General features: G+C 41.8%; 1 protein-coding gene across 1 annotated transcript in view; it reads right to left on the reverse strand.

Moving 5' to 3' along the window:
• Nucleotides 1–25,901, reverse strand: part of PACS2 (phosphofurin acidic cluster sorting protein 2) — a 110,804-nt gene that overhangs the window by 40,336 nt on the left and 44,567 nt on the right. Inside the window, exons 5-9 of the mRNA XM_018566038.1 lie at nt 17,375–17,537; nt 15,327–15,400; nt 10,785–10,865; nt 3,222–3,379; nt 1,112–1,202 (exon numbers count right to left, since the gene is read on the reverse strand). Of these exons, the coding sequence (XP_018421540.1) occupies nt 1,112–1,202; nt 3,222–3,379; nt 10,785–10,865; nt 15,327–15,400; nt 17,375–17,537 (567 nt within the window). The remainder of the gene's footprint in view (nt 1–1,111; nt 1,203–3,221; nt 3,380–10,784; nt 10,866–15,326; nt 15,401–17,374; nt 17,538–25,901) is intronic.

Here is a 25,901-nt window from a genome sequence, read left to right on the forward strand (position 1 = left end):
GACAGTTAAAACTTCCTACAATTATTAGTAGAAAACCATAAGAACAGATATGGAATTCTATTTGTTTTTACCATTTATAAATACAAACCAAAAATAGGAAAAAAGTTACAAGAATACATTTAAACAATCACTAAACAAAAGCAGAACAAAAAAAAACCAAAAAAACAAAAATATGGAGAAAAGTGCACCAAGGCTATGTGCTGTCTGCATCAGAGTAAGGACACCCGGACCCGCACGATGTGCGTATGACCGCATCCTCCCATAGGTAAGAACAGGCTGCTACATGCAGCACCTGTCCCTCCCGGGAATGGCCCGATATGGGCGTGCAGTCACACGGACCTGTACGCCCCGAGCTATCGCAGTGTGAATGAGGCTTAAAAGGAGAACTATGAGGCGAGTGAAAATCCCTCAGCCTCATAGTTCGAGCCCATGTGTGACAATGAAACTCACACGTCGGCTCAATAGATCAGGAAGTGAGTGAACACATACCGTCGCTCGCTCACTTCTCGATCCTGTCGCTGTAGAGAGCCGTGGCTGTCACTCACAGCTCCCTGCAGTGATTCCCCCCCTCTCCGATCCTCCAGCGCTGACTAACGGAACGGACGGGGAGGGGGCGGGTACAGCTGGCTCTGTCTCTAGATAGGCAGAGCCAGCTGTCAATCATGCAGCGATTGTCTTTTTAAATTTTGTTTGATTTTCATTTTTAAATTAACATTTCATTTTGGAATGAATGGAGTTTTTGGAACGAATCCACAATTACTGATAAAAATTTCCTTGGATCAGGAAAAATTTTCCAACAGGTTCCTTCTAATTTTTTCATCACACCGGTCGAGGCCAATTATCGATCTCACTGCATCAACGTTCAGAGAGTCGAACAAACGTTCTAAAATCTATTTTCTTCTTAATTCTAACCGTGTATACCCTTACTTAAGCAGTAGGGAGAGTAAAGTTCAGTCTCCCTCACTGCTCCATTAAGATACTGGTAAGTTGAGGAGAGCGAGAGAGCGAGAGAAATACAGAATATGCATGCAAATAGACATTTTCATCATGGAATATTACGCAAGTGCTAAACTCAGCAGATTAAGTCTTTTCAACAGATGAAGCTACTTACAGGGCCTGGTAATTCTTTATGACTTCTCATACTGTGCAAACTGCCAATTTCTGTTTGAGAGCTGGAGTGTGAAAGACCCTCAAAATAAGGCCTACAGGAAAAATAGAATAATAATAAAAAAAAGAAGGTTAGAAAATGAAATGAAAAGGAATGTTTGAAAAAAAAAAAAAAAAAGTGTTACTTCACAAGGATACAGCCAGAAAAAAAAATAGAAATCTCTGTTTGAATTTTAGCTGAAAAGATGCACTACAGAAGGGTTACATATGCAACTACATAAAAGCTTACAAATCTAGACTTTGACAAAGGCCAAATTGAGCTGGCTAGACGACTGGGTCAGAGCAATTCCAGAAAACTGCAGCTCTTGTGGGATGTTCCCAGTCTGCAGCTGTAAGGACCTACCAAAACTGGTCCAAGGAAGGAAAAGCTGGTAAACCGGCAACAGGGTCATGGGCAGCCAAGGTTCACAGATGCATGTGGGCAGCGAAATATGGCTTGTGTAAACCTATCCAATAGAAGAGCTACTGAAGCTCAAATTGCTGAAAACGTTCATGCTGTTTTTGACAGAAAGGTGTCTAAACATACAGTGCATTGCAGTTTGTTGCGTATGGGGCTGGTCATCTGCAGACCAGTCAGGGGGTCTGTGTCTAATGCTAATATGGACGCGAGCATCAGAACCGGACCATGGAGCAAAGGAAGGAGGCCTGGTCTGATAAATCACGCTTTCTTTTAAATCATGTGGATGGCTGGGTGCATGTGTGTGTCACTGAGCTGGGGACCGGGTCATGATGTTGCACTGATGAAGGGACCCTGCGTGGCCCCGAAACGTTGGCTTCTTGAGGCATGTGACATATCAATAAATGTGCTATCCTTCTTGCACATTACAAGTGAGTGCTGGTGACTACTATCTTTACTGACCTGGAGAAGAGACAGCACCAGAATGCACTATGGGAAGAAGGCAAGCTGGTGGAGGCAGCGTGATGCTTTGGGCAAAGTTCTGCTGGAAAACCTTGGGTCCTGCCATTTATGTGGATGTTACTTTGACACGTACCACTTACCTAAACATTGCTGCTAACCAAGTACACCACTTAATGGAAATGGTATTCCCTGATGGTAGTGGCCTCTTTCAGCAGGATCATATGCCCTGCCCCACTTTTTACACTCCAATTCAAGGAAATTAATCAGCAGTGGCTGCAAAAAGCTGACTGCTTCACTACATGGTCCCACTTTACGACACCCCATGTCCAATGGTATTCTACAGGTTACAGCCAATACTAGCCCTAGTAAAATTTAGACCTTTTTTGCCTTTACCTATTCTACTTATTACTTGTATTGCCTTCTACATTTTCCTCCTAATGCCAACACCATCCCTTTCCTACCTATGATTTTGCACAGTAATAGGTAGCTGCCTAACCGGAATATGTAGATTGGCTCATAAATGCCTAATGTTAAAGAACTGGTACAAAGCACACATTGTTAAAAACATATTCAGGGCTGAATTATTTTACTACGGCAGCACTTTACACATAGCTTCCACTTTCCTAGAGGCATAGTGCCACACAATATACATTTTCTGGGAAAAGATGCTTACAGCTACAACTGCAAATATTTTCCATCCCAAGACAAAAAAGGCTTTATGATGCGCACAGTTATCAAGTTCAGCCATTATTTTGGCCAGATCTGGAAACAATGCAATTGTCCTTATGGCACCATGAGACTGGCAGCAAAACAATGGTTGCTAAAGTAAGAAGTGATCAAACGAATTGGAAAATATTGTTGCATTGCTCTTCTGTTCCCGTTCATAAGCGGTCAATGGAGAGGTCTGCAGTGTGCCTTACCCATTTCTTTTCATAAGATAAACATGAATGTGACTACCATAGATGCCTAAGAGTGTTCAGGCCATGCCTGCATATCTGCTGCCCTCTAGTGTCCATCATTTCTTTAGCTATTTCAAATGCTTAAAAACAATCAAGACAACAAGGAAACCAATAATACCAAATCAGACCAACAATAAGATTTCTGCCCTAACATACAATATCAGCTAACTCAAAACTGACAGTTTCAGTGATTTTTTTTGTGTGTGTGAGCAATGAAGAATGATTATCCTTCTCACTTTAACTTTGGCTTGGGCGTGCTGAGTACGCTGTCATCGTCTTCCATTTCTGGGCCGCTATCACTTGGATTGTCAATATCAAGTGTGTCATACAATAAGTCCATATCTTCCTCAACTTCTGGCGCATGTTCCCCTGGGTCCTGCTCAGAGTCGAGTACCTAGGAACAAAAACACAGAAAAAAAAAACAAAAAACGTAAAGTCACTCAGAAAGGGGTCGAAATGAGCATTCCTAAGAAAGCATCTACCAACACAGCCACACTCGCCATATAGAATGTACGAAGTGTGGATAGAAGACTAAATTTCAGCTTTACAAACCTGGGAGACCAAAGCTTTCTGATGGCTCTGGAGGCACTAACTGCTCTGGTAAAGTTAGAAGTGACCAGAAAAGATGGATCTTCTATTCTTCAGAGTATAAGCCTGAGAAATGTCCTGCCGAATCCATTGAAATATGATTTAACAAGAAGCCAAAGCAGTCTTTTGGCAATCAACTGGAACAATGAATAGGGAATCTGACTTTCGGAAGTAAGCAGCAATACATAGATACAGTACACTCTGGCAACTTGGGTAAAACATTTTGCCCAGGTCTTATAATCCTTGTGCAAAACAAAGAACTGGCACTTGCATGACAAAGCAGTAAGCTCCACAACCCTCCTTGCCAAGGTAATAGCTAAAGAAAAGGCCAATGTCTGAGACAAACTCAACAGATAATACTAGGGGGAGTGAAGACATCTAAAAAGGACCAAGTTGAAGTGCCACAGCTAAAAAGACCACATGGGAGGAACAATGTGAGTCACTCCCTGAACAAAGTACAGGCCAAAAAATGGTTAGCTAGATGCCAAGGGAAAATAGTCAAGGGCAAGCATGTGCTTTGATGGTGGCCAGAAACAAGTGCTGGTCTACCCCCATCTGTACCCTACTGATGATAAATAAAAAAGGGTTCAAACTAAGAGACTCAAACAACTTGAGGTAAGCCTTCAAATTGTAATGGTAGACCTTATGAGAAAGATGACTTGGGGGCCTTGAACATGATCGGATGGACAGCCTCAGAAAGCCTTCTGTCTCAACACATGTGAGACTTTAGTCATTGAGAAGCAGGTATGGACAATGGAACCCATTCTATCTAGCAGTCTCTGAGCAGATGAACTAGGTCCAAGTACCAAGCAATTGCAGGCCAATCTGGATAGATAAGGATGATGGAGGAAACCTTCTACTTTTATCCTCAGCAGATGCCAGGGAAAACACATAAGATTAATGCGTTAGATCCCACGCACCATTAAAAAAAAACTGGCACCTGCCAGAGGATCCTTGTATTCTGCAACAAAGCCTGTGCAGTTCCCTGTTCAAACAGAACACCATCAGATCCACAGCTAGCCTTCTCCACTGAAACATCTCTTGCTGCAGACATAGTGTCCAAGATAGAGACACTAGCAACTTGTTTGTTTTCCAGAGAATGTGCACCATGTAGAAGGGGTCTTGGTGAATCAGGTTTTGCTGGAACGTTTGCACTCCTCTAAGGACCAATGACCACCACCCCACCAGGGTGCCCAGATTTTCACAACAGCTGAAGAGGTTCATGTCCCTTGTGAGAACTTTCCACCAAAGAGGTGTTGGTTATGTGTTTAGATGAAGCACTGAGATCTTGAGGAATGCTGAATTACGTTTTACTTGCTTAGAAGAACGTTAACTGCTTGTCAGGAGCAGGGCTGAATGTACAAAAAAACTACTCACCAAGGCACCAGAAACTGCATGTCCCGGACGTCCGGTGATAGGTATTCACTCCATAAGACGCAGGCACATTTTCCCCCTCCTTTTGGGGGGGAAAAAAGTGTGTCTTATGTAGGGATGCACCGATACAAGCATCGGTATTGGCGGCGATACCGAGTATTTGCATGAGTACTCGTGCAAATACTCAGATACAAAAAGTGGAAGTAAAAGTTAGCAGTTACATTATTACACTTTTTTTTCTTATTTGTGTGCTCATTACCAGCGGCTGCATTTTATTACTGGTCGATATGTTGCACCTCTTTTATTAGTAGAGAATTATGTGCAGAACTGATTTTACAGTGTTTTTGACACATAACATGACACAAGTACACCAGCATGGTTCTAGTCATACATCCTACACTATCCCTCTTATCGTTTTGAAATGAATCCTTCAAATGGAAACGCAGGTGTGTACAACACTGTGCCAGTGTTTCAGGTTTCCATTCAACCCTGTACACACATTCCTTCACAGCACCTCACATATATGTCCTGTAGAAAGACATCAATAGCTGCATATATAAACCATTTTAAGACACCAGAACAGCAGACTTCACTCATTGCCATGGGACCCTCTGCTGGTGTTGAGCACTTTAAGGCAAAGGCTTACAGGAGCCAATCTCACGTTTAGTTTATCAATTTGTTTTGACATTGTAGTCCATCACAGGAGTGAGCTTGGAGCGGTGGCTACTTTGCAACACACACAGGGACCATGGGGAACAAAAGTAGCCACCCTCCAGAAGGAAGGACAGTGTCAGCACCAAGTCAGAGATTATTTTAGGATCTACAGCAGAGCGATACATTTTTGATAATAGATCAGGAAAATCTATTTTCAAGATTTAACTCCTGAGTTGTGTCACTTAAATGCGGTCTGTCCCAGTTGAGTACATTCACCCTCTTTGTCATGATCATCTTTTACACCGAGACAAAGTGATGGAAACATTTTGCAGTTGTCCCTGGAACAGCAGGTGATGAGAATGGCCGGTACTTGTGTGAGGGGCCCAGGCGGCCGAGGTCTGACAGACGCTGGGAGGTGAGAGACACACTGACCGACGCTAGAGATTCCCAAAAATGGTACTAGGTCTTATTTTCGGGCTAGGCCTTATTTTAGGGGAAACAGGGTATGATGCTCTGACTTTCTAGAGGCTTTCTTATTTCCAGTTGTGCCTCGGTGACAGGAAGTAAAGTTACATCTCCCCAATGGGATACAGAAGGCGAAAAGAAAAAACAAAACTAGCCCTTATTCTATAAATGCACTTTGCCACCAGTAGAGAAATAAAAATACAATCAGGCTTCTGCATTGTTATTTGTGCTCTCTAGCAGAGCTGCGTAAATATCAGGAATGAACAGGAGAAACTCAAATGTTTTTGCAGCTCCCTTAAATGTTTTTAATCCGTTAATCTGTGCATAAATGTACCCAAGTAATTTCCGCTGTATTTGCTGAAGTGAAAAAATAGCCTTGTGAAAATGACCTACAGGTGACCTGCTTCAGATGCTTTGAATCTCTATAGACTTGTATGGGGAGAAGAGCAGTTCTCAAGCAAACCAAAGTATGACGACACAGCTGAACATTTATTTTGCTAAAGCATTGTGTATAATAATCAATTGCCTTTTTTTTTTAGCAAACTTTAACAAAATGCCTATTTTTACCTTTTTGGTTTATTCTTTTTTGGATCTTAGTGCTGCGGATTCACTGCAGCCTCTGTTATTTCCTGTCTATATGTTATCCAGTGATGGCTGCATGGCAACAGTGAATCATGGCTTTGTTATTCATGTTGAAATAGCCACTTGTAATGGTCACCAGAAGTCTGTGTGGCAACATCGGAAGACAGAGATAGAGTGTTGTCACTTGACAACAGGAAGTGCCTTAACAAATTGCTTCACGGCAGGATCATCAATTGTTATTTTAGTTAAAGTTGCAGATTTAGGAATATTGAACATGACTTGAAATAGGAGATTCTAGTGATTGTAATTATGGAATAGAAGCATCAGATGGCCTTGTTTTTGTTTTTCTCATCTTACTACGTTTCAAAGCTGTTCATGGATGTTGTGCCTTTCCTCTGGACAAAATATAGCAGAGTTATGTTCCAGTATGTTTTGCTGAAGTTATTTTTATAGCTCGGGGGTCAGCTCTAACTTAATCCTTACTGCACTTTAAGGAGAACTATGGCCTCCCATCAAAAAGAAAAAATGTGCTACAGCACTTCTACACTTACAATTTTCTCTTAGTTTCCAAGCAAAGTTCCACAGATACCTGTTGATGCTGCCAGTGAAGTCTTCCTAATGCGGCTTCCTGTCATGATGTGGCAACAGTGCTGCACTGCTCCAAAATGCACAGCAGATTTGCCCTTCTCGTGTAGGCTGAGCCTACTTTCAATACAGTGGGATGAAAAAATGGCTTTAGTAGGCATGGCCCTTCACTGCTGACTATAGCTTGTCAATCAGTACCTGCCCACTGACTTACGGATTGACAGCATTACCTCTTTTGCTAAAACACGGCAACTCTGAGCTGCACTGTGTGAGAGGGGAGGAGAGTGAGACAAACATTGAGGACCTGGCTCAGTCAAGGAATGTAGGAGGAATTCATTTGTTTACTTTAAGAGGCTTGTACAGCACACAGTAAGTGGACTTGGTACTTCTTTAGACTGTCATACAGGAGCATTTAGTTGCACTTGAATGAAGCTACAACTTGACAGACCCTACCCCTTGCCATCCAACAATGCAATGAGAACATTATTACTGTCTACTGAGGTGTTCTGATTAAAAAGTGGTGGCGGTATAACCTTGGTGTGTAATGAAATCAAGGAACCAGTGACAGTTGAGCCAAGGTCAGGTGGCACACTGGGCACAGCAGGTGAGCTGTTCAATTTAGTAAGGTAAATTAAAAGTATGCTGGGAATATGAATGAAAATGTATGTTAGACGTATAGTGTACGTATCTGCTGCAGTTGTAGCTGAATCTTAAATCTTTTACATCAATAATTGTTAGGCTTAAAGGAGAACTATGAGGTAATCAATAGATCGGGAAGTGAGCGAACACATACCGTCGCTCGCTTCTCAATCATCTCCCTGCAGAGAGCCGTGACTGTCACTCACGGCTCCCTGCAGGGATTCCCCCACCTCCCCGCTACGATCCTCCAGCGCTGACTGGAGGAACGGACGGGGAGGGGACGGGTACAGCTGGTTTTGCCTCTAGATAGGCAAAACCCGCTGTCACTTATACAGCTGGGTGGATCTCAATGGTAATGTCGGAATCCGTCCCTGCTACCTCAGTATACCGCGGGCTGTAGCTCGCAATATACTGAGCTTTGGGTCACGGGAGGAGGTTGGTATATGTCCTTCTGTGACCCTTAAGAGAACTATGGGGAAAAACTCTTACCCCATAGGTCTAGTTTAATGAGCCATTTACAGCACAATGTGCAGAGAAAAATTGTGCAACACATAATATTTGAGTGTTTGCATTACATTTTCTAACGACTGTTGGGGCAATAAAAGAAAAAAAAACTGCAAACATTTCTATGATAACAATTGTCTATATTGCAATTATCAGCAGTTACAACCTATATATACACAGATACTATAACAAAAACATTGAAAAGGGTAGCAACAATTTGACTTGACTAGTGATAAGCTTAGCAGTGGGAAACTTTGCAACAAGCATTAAATCATTAATTCGATGTTATTCCACTAGGAACAATGTGAATGTATTGTTTTAATTGATAATCTATGTGTGAATATGCTGTGATCTATCTATAAGAATAAAATTTCAAATCTTTAAGAAAAAAAAAAAAGCCCAATTTTCTTAACTGTAATAAAGCCAAAAGAACAATTCCTAAACCAGAACAGTTTTAAACACTGAAGGTGAATTTAAGGCAAATATACATACAAACCCACAACTGTATAATAGAGTAATGCATTTAGTAAACGGTTGTGTGTTCACTAAAAGTATTTTGACATTTGTATTTGAATTTGTCTTGAAATCGTTTTTCTGTAATCACACAATAGCACTGTAGCTTGGTATGGGGATGTTCAATACTTTAAGTCTTTAGATCTCTAAACACTTTACACAGTGCTCGTCAGCGTAGGAATTACGATATACAGGAGTATCAAACACTGGAATGACCTCATACGTGTGCTGCTGCTCTTTCATGGTTTAATCAGAAGGCCACAGGGCAGATATAACTAGGGAAGAACTTAAGCAACCGTTTTTTTCCTAGAATTACCTTTCAGATTAAAAATGAAAACGTTAATGTTGAAACATGAACAAAGGATGCTTGAAGCTATAAGAATATGGTCGGGCATGCAGGATTTTTTCCCGGAGACATAACCTCAGCCACTAAAGCCAACTGTTCCAGTTCTGGAATTATTCTCATAATTACCGTGTCGTTTTAGACGTACATAAACATCAACATTTAAAAAAAGACATAATTCTCCAGTAAGTATTACAATGTATTACACAATATTAGCCATTTCAAGTAAATTTGTGACTTCCAACATAAAACTAAACAAACACTCTGCAAAAAGTAAAAAATTACAATGGTGAACATAGGGTGATCAATTATTCCCTCCCACTTTAAAATGACAGTTGGAGGTACACTGAGGGATACCCATGGTCAATATACCTAGGGTTCCTCTAGGAATAGGATATGCAATATCACCTTTCATCTATATTAGCGTGACAAGGGAGAACAAGTATCACAGGTCTATTTATACATGATTGCCTCAACAAGTACCCTTAAAAATGAACAGAGGTAGATAGAGGTAGAGGGAACCAAATAAACAGAAATATTTAGATGACTAATCTCAAGGGGGAAAAGGATACAGACAGGCTGGATTTTTCAGTCAATAGTCTACTGTGCTCCCCAAAAAAAAAAAATATATATATTGACAGAGGTGTCTGCTGCACAAACAAAAAAAAGACAGGTACTGTATGCATGTAGGATATACCGTATTTTGCGGTCCATAGGACGCAGGGAGGTCCGGCGCGCCTTATGGAGCACTCGACAGACTAGCTTCTGTCACAGCTTCTATGACAGAAGCTGCAGTTAGTGACCGCTGAGACAGGTGGCGCTGTGATTACAGCGCCACGGTCTCAGTGATCCCACAGAGCAGACGAAGAAAGTCCGTTCTTCGTCTGCTCTATGGTGATCTCGATCGTCGCCGCTGCTCGGTTTTAATACGAGTGATCTCATTAGATCACTCGTATTCAACGAGCAGTGGCTCCTACTACTCACCCGGCGCCCGAAACTGCATGTCTCGGGCGTTGGGATTCGCTCCATAAGACGCAGGCACATTTTCCCCCTCCTTTTGGGGGGAAAAAAGTGCGTCTTATGGAGCGAAAAATACGGTAAGTACATGTCTACATATGTATCAGGGAAGATGTGTGTGATAGTAAGACCAGCAAGAAACATCCAAGCACTGTCTCCACAGCCGATAGATTTATGAATCTCTAAATAACTATAGAGCAAATAACCAGATTCCCTGTGAGGTTTTTGGGTTTCTGAATGCAGGGGATGCACCAGTCACCATAGAAGACGACATTTTCTGTGAGAATTTAAAAGGAACGGGAAACAAGTGCTAATTCGTATAAAATCAACTACAAAATACCACTGCAGTGTGCAACTACATCAACTAAATTAAGAAATGGGAGCATTGCACTGTTAAGATAACTTTGACTAATGATAGCACATCCACTTTAAGACAGGTTAATGGGACAGCAAAAGTGACAGTGATACAGCATAATTGCTCACCCAGTAGTTACTAAACACACAGTCCAAGTTAGTATAAGTAAATTAAACGGACCCGGGTTATAGACGTTGTTCTTACTATCGTTCTTCGCTGCTTCTTTGGTTTTCCAACATCAAATTCATCATCGTCAAGGTCCTGTTGGGAACACAAGCATCCATACATGATATCCCAACATCAATGTGGAAACAAGAATAAATAACATACATAAAAGTGAAATATCCGTTGTATCTCACCACTGGAGCCTCCAAAAGATATGACATTTTAGACATTGAAGAAGTTAATTTATATATTTGGATAAAAGTATTTTATTGTAGAGTACAAAAGTGAAACTTTTCCTGCAAAGATTTTAGCAAAATTTCAAAGCATATTCTTGTCTACGACTGTTCTGAATACATGACCATTCCCCATAACCTCCTCAAACGCAGTGGGAAAAACCGCCTGCTCTAGTCATCTGATCGTCCCCAGTGTTGTAATAAGAGAAACAATGGGGTGGATTGATCAATAATGTTGCATCATCAGCGTCTCTCAAACTGTCCTATCCCTCATTTCTAGTGCAGATAGGGACAGATCTATTATCCTAGTTTATCTTTCATTCCCAAATGCCTTCATAAAGGAGAATTGTATCAAAACTCTGTCTCTAACTGTGGCAAGCTTGCTGGGAACCTCCTGAATGACAGCGGAGGAGCTCAGCTAACTTGAGGGTACGAGTCCTTTTGCATCTTTGGTCAGGAGCACTTCTAGCATGTGTGTCTGTTTGTAGGTCTTTTCCTGTCGCAAATGCTGGACACAAATACTGTGCAGTTGAAATATTATGCAAAAAAGTCACAAAATATGTGCAGAGAGTTGCAAACATTAGGACCCCGTTCACATTGAGCGATTTATCGCGCGGTAATTCCCGCGATATCGCGGCAATTTACCGCGCGATATCGCTCTCCAATGCTTCTCAATGGGGCAAAGGGTCCTGCTGTCGCGGGTCGTGTGTCGCTACAGCAGGACCCTTTTTGGAGCGGATTTAGCCGCGATTCAAGCTTGCTCAAGGCAAGCATTTGCGCGATATCGCGCAAATCGCGCAACAAACGCGCGATTTGCGAACTGCTCAATGCGAACGGGCTCTAATATGACGCAATAAACACACACAAACAAAAAAAGCGCAACAGAGATAAAACTCTGCGTTTAGTTAGCATGACATTTTGGCATTTGCGCCTAAAAATCTTGTCGCAACTGCGTTCATGAATTGACACCCCCCCCCCAATGTATTCTCGGCACCCCTGAAGATGTATGGCCATATCATCAAAGAAAGAGAAAAAAAAATGCTCACTTAAGATGTCTGACAGATGGCTCTCACACAGCAATCTATTGTGAAAGGAAAGAGCATCCTAATCACCAGCCAGTACCATTGCAATCCAGTACCAGCCAGAACCAGTACCAGTGTCTGTACAGCCAGTACCAGGGTCGGTACAGCTAGTACTACTGCCATCCAGTACAAAAAGACCACCTGCCAGAACCTTAGCCCAGGTTCTCAGACTACCATATTGTTTGAAATTTCTAAACTCTATAGTCCTGTCCTAGTACTTTAAAGAAGTATGGGTAAACTTTTCTTAGCCAAGTGCTCGTTTTGATCGAAGTGCACAAATTAAGTTATACGTACCTTACCCTCACAGACAACTGGCTGCTAGAGCACTCCCTCCAACCCGTCTCCTCCACTGCTGCATCCATGGTATGTCCCTCGGCATTCCCACGGCCTATACGTGTTCAGTCTTTTTCTAACTGTACTGTTATGATCTTTAACATGCTACCTGAGGCCTGTAGAGTCCGAGATGTAACTCCACTTGGGAATAATCTTCCTCACTGTAGAATAGACTTTGTTAGACTTTGAATCGTTTGGAAATTAGACATGTAACCCCACAAAAAATTTGAATAGTTTCAAATCGATTGGGATTATTTATTTTGTTTTGGATGCGAAATTCAATTTGTTATTCAGATTTGATACCAGTCCAAATTTTTGTTTTGGAAAGATCAACAGAAGTCACATGATTGTGCCTGTAATGCTACCCCCAACTGCCAAAAAACCCATCTGATTGGTCCGAGAACAGTCACATGTCCGATTTAGTTTAGAACGAAATTCGAACAGATCTGAATTTTCAATAAAAGGAACATTCGGATTTGTTCACATTAGAATTTGGAAATTCTGAAGCATCCGAATATATTTAAGTTCATACGAATATCCGTTCGGAACTAAATGAAATGTATAGGTTTACTGGAAATGGCCTTACAACCCTTCCCAGTCTAATGGGCTGTGACAATTGCTTCACTAACACCATTGCTGATGTCTTGACTCCTTGTCATTGTAATAATGCACACCTGAATGCTCCAGACCAGCAAACTGCTAAAACTTCAGCTTTTGTAGAGGTGGTCACACTTGCTGACGTTCAATTCATCAAAGGTCATTTGATTAGCAGCACCTGGCTGCTACTTCATTACTATGGAGGCAGTAAGCCCTCGTTCACCTGAGTAACAGCCGGGCCCGTACAGATCCATGCTGCGTGCACGGCCTTATCGGGCAGCTTGTGGGAAGGACAGGTGCTGCGTGTGATTATACACAGCAGCCTGTTCTTCTCTATGGGAGTACAGGGCCCTACGCTCACCCGAACTGCAGTACAGTTGCCCGTACTCTTACGCAGACAGAATGGATCCGAGCAGGGACAACCGCACCCGTATGGACGTGCACTTCAGGTGAGCCTAGGGCAGCGTACGGCCCCGTACTCCCATAGAGAAGAACAGGCTGCTGCGTATAATCACATGCAGCACCTGTCCTTCCTGCGAGCTGCCCGATACAGCCGTGCACGCAACACAGATCTGTACGGGCCGGCGGTTACGAGTGTGAATCAGGGCTTACTGCCTCCATAGGAATTAAGTAGCAGCCATGTGTACTTAGTTTTTACACATTGTTTCTCCATTTTGGCTTTATGTGAACAATCACACAGTGTAATATGTCATGTGATGTTGCTCATCTGAGGTTGTTGTCACCTGTTCAGGACCAGAGGATTCATATTTGCCAATACTTAAAACTATAGAATTCAAAAGTGCATTTTCTTTTTCACACGACTGTAGTTGAAGGTCATATACAAGCTGAGGAGTCCGTGCGATGCTATATGATGGTTACATATACCTTGTACTAGGATGCTTCACAAGCTGCCTCCCCCGACCTCTTGCATTATGTATTTGAGTCTCAGCAGTGTCCCTAGAAGTTTGTGGAAATGTCACTTATTTGAAAAAGGTCATGTTCAAGCTCAAGAATCTTTTCGACACCTTATTTTAATAATTGTATAGTTGGGGGGATAAGGTTTTTGTACTTTTCTATACACTTTTGGGGTGTTTCTGGTTCTCATGGAGTGTGAGCTTGTGGATGTGGGAGGGCACATTTTAGGTTTTGGTTGGTTTTTTTTAAACCAACAAAAAGCCTTGGGACCAGGAATGGAGAACACAGATTTGTCTCACTTGTGTACAGTAAACAAGTTTAAATATTTATTCAAGGTATTTAAACAAACAAAAAAATCATATATTGCAGTTTACAAGTCCTTAAGTGTGGCAATAGCATTAGTTTCCTTTTGAAGGCACATTTTTTGCAAACACAAAAAAAAAACCTGTTTATTCTGTCAGAAATCTTACGTCCTTGTAAATTCCTGTGGACTGAACTGAAATATACAATGTTATCAGCTTTCTCAGCCATCTTTTGTGAACAAAGCAAAGGTCCTCTTACGCAAAGCGGTTGAGGGTGTTTTAGTTTAAAGCAGGAGAGCAGAGAAGGGTGAAAACAATACTTCTCCATAGAGACAGTTCAGTACATAAGTGTCCCCCTAGGACAGGAAGTGGGTTGTTAGCAGAATCACCAGGAGAAAATGAAAAGGTAAAAAAAAACCTGAAAAAAAAGGAAACTAATGTAGCCACTGGTAAAAGGTCAGTATATTACATGTAGGTTTTGGGTTTACATACACTTTAAACTGAATGTTCCAGAGGAGGTAGGGAGATTACCTGAAAGAGGGAGGTTGGGGGGGGGAGGAACTATCTTGGATACTACATTTTGCACCCAAACACTGAAAATGTTGCAGAAGTCTGCAAGCATCTGTCAGCATCTTCCCCACCCTGTTGGCCAAGGATTGGCATTGCAGGTCAGTCTAGGTCTGGGGCTTGCTGGTTTGAACCGCTTTGGGTGCACCTCCTGAGAGCAAAAAAGGTGCACTTGAAATGGACAAAAGAAAGGGGTGCCTTTATTTGCCAGGGCCCTAGGTTTACAGGTAGAAGGTGGTGACTGCTTTTCCTAGCACTACCAAGCTCCATAGTGTGCACAAAAATCCTGAAGAGATGCCCCCTGTAAAATTAGCTGGCTTAGGGATCTCTTAAGCTAGCCATACACACTACAAATTCAGCCCTGCAGCTCTTTTGCTGGGAATTTCAAACAAAACATAACACTGTTGAAAAAAGAAATGTGCTAGCATTTCTGTTAGTTGCATCAAGTTGTTATTCCAAGGGTCTTAGCAGGTGACATACAGTACTTGTCATGCAGGTATGATAAATGCTACAGTGATGTATACTCACATGGCCTTGAACAGCATCATCACTGGCTTCTTGTTCTGAAGAGAAACTTTCATACTCCTCCTCAGAATAGTTATCTAAGGCACAAATAACACATTTTTAACATTAGTTTTATTGTATGATGAATATTTTATTTCTATTTACGTGCTTGGTAAGGTGTCCTTTTTATCTTTTGAGTCACAATTAAAATTGAGTCAAAGAAACCCGGTTATGTTTCTAGAGGTTTGAATTTAGAAATCCCCTGCAATAGAAGAAATAGAAGAAGGAAAATACTCACCTGTATAGCAGCCTATTTTTCCTAACTTATTTCCATTCCAACACTACAGCCTAGGAAAGCCTCTTTAGCATTTAACACTTCAGGAAATGTCAAATGTCTGTCTCTCCCGCCACGTGCTGGTACCTTCCTCTGACCTATGTCATTGCAGAGTACTGTTGTGACGTAGAGGGGGCAGAGGAAGAAATCAGTACAAAAGCAAGATTCCCTGCACACTTGCCAGCTGCAAAAACACGGTATAACTTGTAGGGTTAAAACAGACATTTTAGTTGCACAACTTTTGCAAAATATGTGGAAGCCACACTGCCTCATCAAGGCCCCTCGGTGGAGTCTGGTCTTAACTGTAATCTATACGAGTCCCCATTGTGAAGCATATATAGCAAAGGATGAACTGGGTGCAAGTTCGCCAGGAGGCAGCTCATTTCTCCCTAAAGTTGGACAGTGTAATATATTTGCAGGCTGGCGAGTGTGCTGAGAAAGTTTTGCCTATGTACTGTGTAAAGCCCTTCCATGTGCACCTTGCTCCACAGCTTGTTATGAATCGATGAGTGCATTTGACATTTGTTTTGCTTGTTGGATTTGGTTTGGGGACACAGTGGGGCTTCAGCTGCCGTTGTGATGTGCAGGGCTTCTGGTGTGTCCCTGTGCCTTTAGGGAGGAATGAGCTGCTCCCTGGTGAACCTGCACCCCGTTCATGCTTTTCTATATATGCTTCAAAATGGAGGCTCTCATTGTATAGTGCGGTCCCAACTGTAATCTGAGGGGGCTTAATGAGGCAGTGTGCCTTCTACATATTTTGCAAAGCTTGTGCAACTAAAACGTCTGTTTTTAGCCCTAAAACAGACAGTAATTTTTTGCAGGCTAGCTGGTAAGTGTGCTGGGACATTTTTGTTTTTATACTGTGTGCAGCATAGCTGGGGGACACATGCATTTCCCACACTTCCAGGAGTATCAAAAATGCAGTACAGGCTTTTGCACTGGAACAAAAGTAGTAAAAGGGAAAAAAAAGGCTGCTAAAGGGGTGAGTATACACACCATCTTCTGTTGCAGGGGAATGATCTGTATAAGCCTTTAGGGACCAGACAGGCTCTCAAAATAACAATTTAAAAAAAATCCTAAGAAAATAAAGACTGTTTTTGTAAATCCCAATGACAGGTTGATGGAGTTACTATACCAAGGTCCACAAGAGATGGCCAAGCCAAAACAAAACATCAAAATTGGGGTTGGAGTGACCCTTAAAGTAAAGGTAGCTGCCCACAAGCAAATGTTATCTCTGCCTAGCATAATCATTCCAATATTTCACCTTACACATCACACAAATGCATTTGTTTGGAGATACCATCACAGCTCATAGATTTTGCAATCGCAGCTAAAAGGTCTGTCAACTTTTCTGAAGCACTTAAGACCAGAGTTGTTACAGAGAAACTTTAAACTAGTTTAAACAAACAGTGATAATTTGTTATACAGCAGAAACATTTTTCCAAAACACACAAAAAAAACAAAATCTAAATAAATATACACAGAAGTATGAAACATTTAAAACTGTGCCCACTTGGATGATGACAGCTGGTGAAGATTACTGGCCAGTTTAAAAGAGAAAAAAAAAAAAAAACACAAAATGTTAATAATCCCTATTTATTATTTGTAAAAACTACAAGCTTATTTGTAAAGAACCCACACATCCAAGCATATGGTGGTTGTGTCAAGTAACCAAACTATAGACAAGTCACCAGTCAACAGTGTCAAGAGTAGTACTGAAATGATGAAGTATGCAAACCTGTGGATTTTATCTTCTGGTTGGTATTAATGGCACTGTCTTCATGATCAATTGGCTGACTGGAGAGAGAAAATATCCATATTTCGGCTACCTTTGCAGATGCTTCCTTCATATTGCTAAAAAGACTCAAGATCTGGCTTCCCTCTGATGGATGTTGCATAACCTGAAAAAAAAATGCATATTTAAACCATGAATGTTCAGATTGAGCTCTGTAAATGCATTTCATAATGGACGATAATAAATGAGAACCATGGGAAAAGAAGCCAAGATGCTCCAGTTCACTGTAAAATCCCTTTCTTGTCAAACTATTGGAGGACACAGCAGATCCGGTGGCATACCCCCAGTTTGTTGGAGGTCAGACATTATGCAAAGCAAAAAGGCACAGCTCCTCATTTTGGCTACACCCTCAGCAGACAAAGACCAAGCCCAGGGATAGCAGGCAGTGAAGAAGGTAACAGTTCAGCATAACCTTCGAAAAGAAACAGTCTTCACTCTAGCAATATGCCAAACATGCAAAGAAAATGAATGGCCAGGATTGGTGTCCAACAATTAACTACATGTTAGAATAAGGAATTTTTCTTCTCACCGTAAAATACTGTTCTAACATTCTATCACAGTTCACTGGAAGATACAGCAAACAATAGGAACATGCAAGAGTAGTCCTTAAAGAGAAACGTTACCCATATCTTCAAAACAACAAGATACCTTTAGACATGTTTAGTAATGACAAACTACAAGCAGATAATGCTGGAGAATTGCCGGCTTTTTATTTTTTGCATACCTGATTATTCTTCTCATCAGACTGTGGCCATTTTAACTGAGGGCAGATTACTAGATCTCCCTTTACTTTCTGGAACTCTGGCACTTGTGACTAGGACATCATCTCAGGGGAGGAAAATGCCTTTCCCTGAGGTCTCGTGAGATTACAGAAGAGATTTCCCAGCAATGATCTGTGATGTAACCTTTCCAGAATGCAGTGTTTGGGCACATCACATCATTTGGACCAGGGAGTGGGAAAAAAGAAGAATAAGTAAAATTAAAAAAAGTGTTTGTTTAGCTAATGAATGGAAGATGATTGCATATCAGCGTGCAGAGCTGTATGCTGATGTGGTTTTTAGACAAAGAGGTAAAAGGTCCACTTTAAGAAAGGGAGTCAAAAGATCCACAAAACAGGCAAACCTTAAGTTTTGTGGTGAATCGCATAGCCACCTATAAACGCCAGCGCCCAAAACTAGCATTAGATAATGACATCGACACAACAGAATTTGGTAAATGTGTGAAACAAGGACCAGCTTGCATACGTGTGATATACATGCTTGGGTGGCAAAAATGGGGGCAAAATAAAAAGACATCCTCTAGCTTCTTGGATCTTACGTACACACCAAGCATTCACCAGGGCAGCCACTAGGGCTGCAACAACTAAATCAACATAATCGATTATAATCGATGATTGAAAAAGTTGTCAACTTTTTCAATCATCGATTAATCGGCCTCTGATTAGTTGGCCCTGTTCACGGCTCCACACAAGCTGCGCGCCGCACCTCCTCCCCAACTCCCGCTCACCGCCCGCCCACATCCACGATCGGCACAGGGACGCGGGAAGGAGTAAGGAGGAGCAGGTGAGGGGTGACAGCCGCCGACAGACAGGCCCGATCTCAGAAGCAACTTGCTGGAAGACTGCTCAGGTAAGCCTGCACTTCCCTCCCCCCCACATGGTGCTCTATAATGTATTGCTGGGATTTGTATTCCTCTATAGCTGATGGTACATTGTGCTTTATATTATACATAGGAATACAAATCCCAGCAATACATTGTACGCTGTATGTATAATGTACTATTTGTTGTATTCCTTTATAGCTGGTGGTATTCTGCATTGCGCTGTATAGAGGACTACAGATCCCAGCAATGATACATTATACAGCGCAATGCGGAATACCACCAGCTATAGATGGACTACAATCTCAATACAAACTAGTAGTCCATCACTGGAGCCACTTTTAAAAATGTATTTTATTTTTTATCCGATTAACCGATTAATCGAACTTAATAATCGGCTAACTAATCAATTTTGAAAATAATCGTTAGCTGCAGCTCTAGCAGCCACATCAACCCAAGTTTTTAAACAGTATGAATGAAGGAAAAAACTTGCAAACCAAAGCCTGATGTACAGTAAGAAGGTACAGAAAGCACCCATCTCCCTGACAGAGTTTGGGGTGACTTGAAATTAAATAATCCAGTTCTTCCAAGGGATAAGCCTGAGAAAATTCAACTAAATATGACTGAACTAGAAGCCAAGTATCCACATTTAGGTAGAACAAGGCATGGCCATAGGCAGCATAGAATGCATAGATCTTAATACCTTATCGCTGTAAACGATGAGGAAAGACCCCATGCAGGACAAGGCTGCCAGCACGGAGAAACAAAAATTACTACGAGGAAAGGCATGTTCTCTGACAAAGTAATCAAGGAAATCTCCTGAATAGGTTTGAAGGGGGGCTTTGGAAAAACCTTAAGGACAAAATTAAATGAAACAAGGGGAAGTTTAACAGGTGGGACAATCTGAGTAACCCACTTCTGTATCCACTCATTCCCTCTAATAATGAGTACCTGCACTTATTAAAGTGATTCAACCCAAGGGCTGTCAAACTTAATGCTGCAATTGGGGCATGCACAAAACAAGGCCTGCTGCAAGGAGTTGCCAGAATCTGCATGCAACAGCCTTCTTTTTAGTGTTGGGGATGTTACCAGGAAAAAATGAGAGGCAGACATACATTTACAGATGATGCCCCTTTAATGGTAAGCATAAATGAAGGAATATAGAACTTGACCTTTAATCTCCGAGTGCTGTACAGATGTGCGACGGATGGCGTCATTGCAAAATCATAAGCAAAAGGTGTATAGCAAAAGGTGTATATTACCATATCACCCACGACTCTTAAGCTGTATTCATCATAAAGCTAAAGCAACATTTCAGAGTTGTTCAGAGTTCAGATTTTTATGATCTCCTTTATCAGGCAACAGATCACTATTACACCCATGCCTCTAAGGGTAAAGACCCGGCTTACCACCAATTACAGCATTTCATTTGAGCTCAGCAAGTGAAAGGAGCACACACACGGGTGATAGACAGGCCTTTGACCCTTGTAAAGTGCTAGGTTATCTGGCTTTTACAACTCACTGTTGTGTACAACACAGGAGAGAGCTTGGAGCGGTGGCTTCTCTACAACACACACAGGTGCCATGGGGAACAAAAGTAGCCACCCTCCAGTGTCAGCACAAATTCCAGATGGTTTGAGGATCTAAAGCCGAATGATGCACAAATAAACTAGGTTTCTGTTATTAGTTAAAAGGTGCTTGAATGTATTTTTAAGATTTATCTCCTGAATTTGGTGTCACTTTAATAAAAGGTAATATACACGGAATATAGTATTGCACTATATTTTATTTTAACCCTAAGGTTTATTACATCGGATTGGCCTGCCACCTTAAGAATATAGGATGATCTATATGGGGATATACTGCGCCGAATATAAATTGATACATCATTGAGGGAGAGAGAAAGAGAGAGAGAGGACTACCTATAAATTTAAGTCTTTTTTTAGGGATTTTTATAGCAGAGTATGGCCAGGGAGTAGATGTTCAAAAAAAATAATAAGTCATATTAGTGTTGTGCACTATGGAATTATGGCTTCCGATGCTTCCTAACCCCTTTCCCACCTGATGTGTGTAGCGCTCCAATTCTGGTCTGTTTGCAGTGTTGTGCGACCACGAAAATTGTGAGAACTAATGCATGTATATAACCAGTGTGGTGCTATTTATTGTACAATAAAAACATATGGATAATTGTAAATATTGATTCTTTGAGATAGCTCTGGCCTTCTCCTGAAGCGGCACGCTGCCGCAAAATGCATGAGAAGAGCTAGTCACACTTCAAAAATACACCCCCCACGCCTCTTCACCGGTGGACCCCCATAGACTTGTCACAATATATAGGAGGATATCATATATGCATCTTTGTATCAAAAGGGTATTGTGATATCTGGCAGAGGGGGAGCTCGGGTGGAGCATTTGTTCCTAGATAATATATGTTGTCCATGTAAACTCCACGTATTTACGGAGTAATGGGGTATATAGAGCTGCAGCTAACGATTATTTTCAAAATCGATTAGTTAGCCGATCAGTTAATCGGATAAAACATAAAATACATTTTTAAAAATGGCTCCAGTGATGGACTACTAGTTTGTATTGAGTGTAGTCCATCACAGGAGCAAGCTTGGAGCAGTGGAAAACAGGGCCAACCAATCGGAAGCAGATTAATCAATGATTGAAAAAGTTGACAACTTTTTGAATAATCGATTATAAATCGATTATGTCGATTAGTTTTTGCAGACCTAGGGGTATATATTTTATTTGAAAATGACTAAACTTGTAATATGTTTAATCAATGTGTATTAATCTCTTTTATGGGTACCTTAAAAGTCTGCATTAGAACAATTTATTTTTGCATACAGATTCATATATACCTTGTCGATACATACATGAATCTAATCCCACATTCCCTTTAGGGCAGGTTCACACCATTTTCCGGACCAGATCTGGTCCGGAAAATGGTGTGAACCTGAACGCAGTTCCAGTGCATTCCAGACCAGACATGAGATGTGCAGTAATTTTCTGGTCTGGAACGGACTGCGCTGGTGTGAACACAGGCCATAAATAGCATAGGGATACATTAGGATGCATTTTGGGTCCAGAAACACTGGTCTGGATGTGGTGTGAATGGGCCCTCAACCCTTTCACTGCTGCTGATGAACCTACTATGGCGGCAACAATATTGGCATGTAAAACTCACGGCCACAATAGCAGCCAAGAATTTGTTTACATTTCTTCATTCAGCATCAAGATTTCACATAAAAGTGTAAAGCCACCCAATCACTTCTATAATTCTTGGAACATGGAAAACTAAACGTTTTGAAAATACCATGTTCTACTTAATCATCATGGGGTCTTTTTTTCGCAAGGGTTAGCTTTACGAGTTATATGTTGGAAAAAGTGAATTATTGTTAAGTCACCAGGGTAACCATGTAAAATCTCTATTATATGTGGGTGGTTGTTCCAGTTTGACGATCATCCTCCATTTTCAAACTAGTAAACCCCTCCCCCTAAAGGTGTGCGACAGAATGTCCCCTCTCTTTACAGTGCAGGAATACTGCCATGCTATGGCCAGTAGAGTTTACTCTTCCGTGTTGGGCCTTGTGCTTGATTTGAAAAGACAGTGACCTGGATCCAGGCTTAGGATGCCAACACCCAGCCCCCAGCCTGCAGTTCTACTTTACAGGGCTGTATTAGCTGCTGGGGGCACGATATCGAGAGAGAGGAACGGTTACCTTACTACGCTGACCGTCAACGTTTTGTATCTACTCCCAATCTTTTGCGAGGAGTGGTACCCCCGCCATCTCCCGATTGGGTCTGCCTCTACTGGGGTCTGGGGCCTCTTTTCATTTTCTCTCTCCTCTTTCTCCCCTCCTTGCCATTTGCTTTTATTATTTCACGGTCTGAGCCAGGGGGAACGACTGGGACGCACACAGACTCTAAGGACAACTTCCCTCTTCATCTCCTGAAGAAGCGCTATCTAGTGCGAAACGTTGAGAAAATCAAGCTCCTCCATCATCTTTCATTATATTAATCATGTTATGTATTTATGAACTTTTCAATCATGTTTTTTCAATCATGTTCAATTGCACAAGAATTCTGATTGTCATCTATATATGAATTAATTTAATCAATGTGGAGTGAGTTTACAGGGGAATCATGTTGTCAATTTTATCAATTCTATTTGCTTTTTAATCAATTAAAATATACTTTTTCAAGAAATTCTTGGTGTGCAAGTTGTCAGTCGGCTGCCTAAAAACCCCCAACTTTTCTGACTTTTCGATATTGGGCCTTGTGCTTGCTGAGCAGTTGTTTGGCCTCCCCAATGTATAGGCCTTTGTCTTTTACAACTATACCCAGTGGCGGAACTACCGCCGGTGCCGTGGCACCGGGGCCTAAAGCTGTGGGGGGGCCCAGTGGGGTTTGGTACTGGGCACCCCCACAGTCTCAGTGCGGTCCGGTCCTGCAATATATGGCAGTGCACGGTCCCGGTGGGGTGGGTGAGGGGTGAGAAATATCTGGATAGGGGGGTTATAGAGGGGTAATAGATACGTGGTTGGGGGGGGGGTTTGTAGAGGGGTAATAGATATCTGGATGGGGGGAGATCAGCGGGGCAGATGGGTTCTCCTGCACATGCGATTTGCGATGCCGATCTGCCCTGGAACAGCTGGGAAAGCTTCACCTATTGGTGGTCACATATTCCACCGCCAAAAAACTGGGCGGCATTACGTTAAAACGTGTGACCACGTCACACATTCTAACGTAGTCACAACCTTTGATAGAACACCGCCATCAGAGGGGAATAGCCGGTACCCATGTGAGAGGTCTGGGGGGCCTCCTACATAGGTATCAACTGTACCGGGCGGCATCCCGTCGACCAGACCAGCCTACCTGGGACCCTGCAAAGCCCACCATAGAGAGTCTCAGGTGGGCTATACAGGATCTATAGTGTGCTCTGCAGGGTCTCCGGTAAGTCCAGCACGCTACGGCAACATTAGAGACCGCTGGGGGGGGGCAGTTTGATCCGCTCCCGCCCCCCCCGTCCCCGTCTTGGGAGGGGGGCCCCAAGATAAAATCTTGCACCAGGGCCCTTTGGTTATGAGTTCCGCCACTGACTATACCGTGCTGCATATTTCATGGTGTTCACATTCATCTGACTGACCTACCCATGTGGGTCTAAATGCTTCCTTATATGAACTGAGAAACTCATTGGGAAGAGTGATGAAACATCTATAACATAAAGTCCCTTGTGATTAAAAGCTATACATTCACCTGGATAAATAAAGACCCTCACAGACAAAGCAATTAAAGTTTTTGGTTTAATTCCAAAAGTACTGCAGGAATGTCTGCGGTATTGTACAGGTGTAACTAGAATATCAACTAGCCTACAATGTTTCCAATGTAACAACACTGCTGAAGTGCGCATACCTTGTAGTTCATGAAAATATGATATCACCCCACACTTTGACTCACAAATCCAGCCTTTACATTGGGACAAAGATTTAAGCAGAACTATATTTGCCTCACCTGCAGCAATGCAAATTCTAAGGTTTGTTTTTTTTAAAACTTTGATTTTTAGGCATGTTCCACCTCAGAGATCAATGGCGGTTAAAGCTTAATCTTGACTCGCTGAAAATAGCAGCTTGTATCAAAGATTCAAAAGGACTCCATAGGGATTAAAGTAGAACTGTAGGCAAAACATTTTTTTAGATTTGGACAGAGTGGGGAGGAGGTAAACACACTGTCTGGTTTTAACCCTCCGCAATTCTTTTCAAAATGAAAGAAAACCAATTAGGCTTTAGATTTTAAGCAGCATGCACCTTAGCACTGATGGCTTTTGTTACAGTTAAAGTTTACGTTAAATATTCTGTGTAAATCTCCCTATATTCATGTCAGCATCTTGAGTAAGCCTGCAAGGTAACCTATCCAAATGCTTGGTAACCTATTCCCAACTAATGGCGGGATTATTCCGTCACGGTCTTTCAGTTCCTTAACGACTGGTGACAAAATAATCCTGTCATGTGGTACAACGAGTAGACATGTGCGATTTGTTTCGTTCCGAATCGAAATTCGGACGAATTTTCGGAAATTCAGATGTATCCGAATTACAGATATAACGAATGCAAACGAATCCGAATTTCCGTTTCCGAAATTCGGTAGAGGTAGTTCGATCGAACGTTCGTTTTCGTTTCTTATTTGTTTCGTTCGTTGAAGAAAAACGAATGAATGAACGAAACGAATAAGAAACGAAAAGAACGTGCGAACGAACTACTGCTAGCGAATTTCGCCCGAATCCCGAGTCCGAATTGACTTTCACACCCAAATCCCGAAAAACTAAATAACACAAATCCGAATTTAAAAACAAAACTAAACAAATTTTTTGGCAGTGCACATGTCTAACAACGAGCATTAGTCTGTGCATGGACCAGTGCTCAATGAGTTAATGTCGTTGATGGGTCCCTCAACATCAATTTAGGTGGTCACAGCACAGTGATCACTGGATAGCTGATCGCTGTGAGCACCCGTGCTGTGACAGCCAACAGCTCACTTTGTTGTGGAGCTGGAAGCCAGCTGTGTATTACAAAGTGATACTGTATTCTCCTCAGCGATACTTTGTATCTCCTCAAAATACTTAGTATCAAAAGCCCCAGGAAATGTAAAAAAAAAACAAAAAAAAAACCAGAAAATTAAATAAGAAAATAGTGCCAAGGAGGCTATTAAAGCTAGACAAATATACCACATTCTAATACTGTTCCACACTAATTGTATACCATTCCTAGAACTCCCAAAATAAACTGAAATCCCAGACACATGATGTACCCTATAAAATCAGGACAAATAAAATAAATTTATTAGGAATTACTTTCTATTAGCTACA

The sequence above is a fragment of the Nanorana parkeri genome, unplaced genomic scaffold (genome assembly GCF_000935625.1).
Source record: "Nanorana parkeri isolate BGI_ZX_2015 unplaced genomic scaffold, ASM93562v1 scaffold910, whole genome shotgun sequence".
In the NCBI taxonomy this organism is placed as follows: domain Eukaryota; kingdom Metazoa; phylum Chordata; class Amphibia; order Anura; family Dicroglossidae; genus Nanorana; species Nanorana parkeri.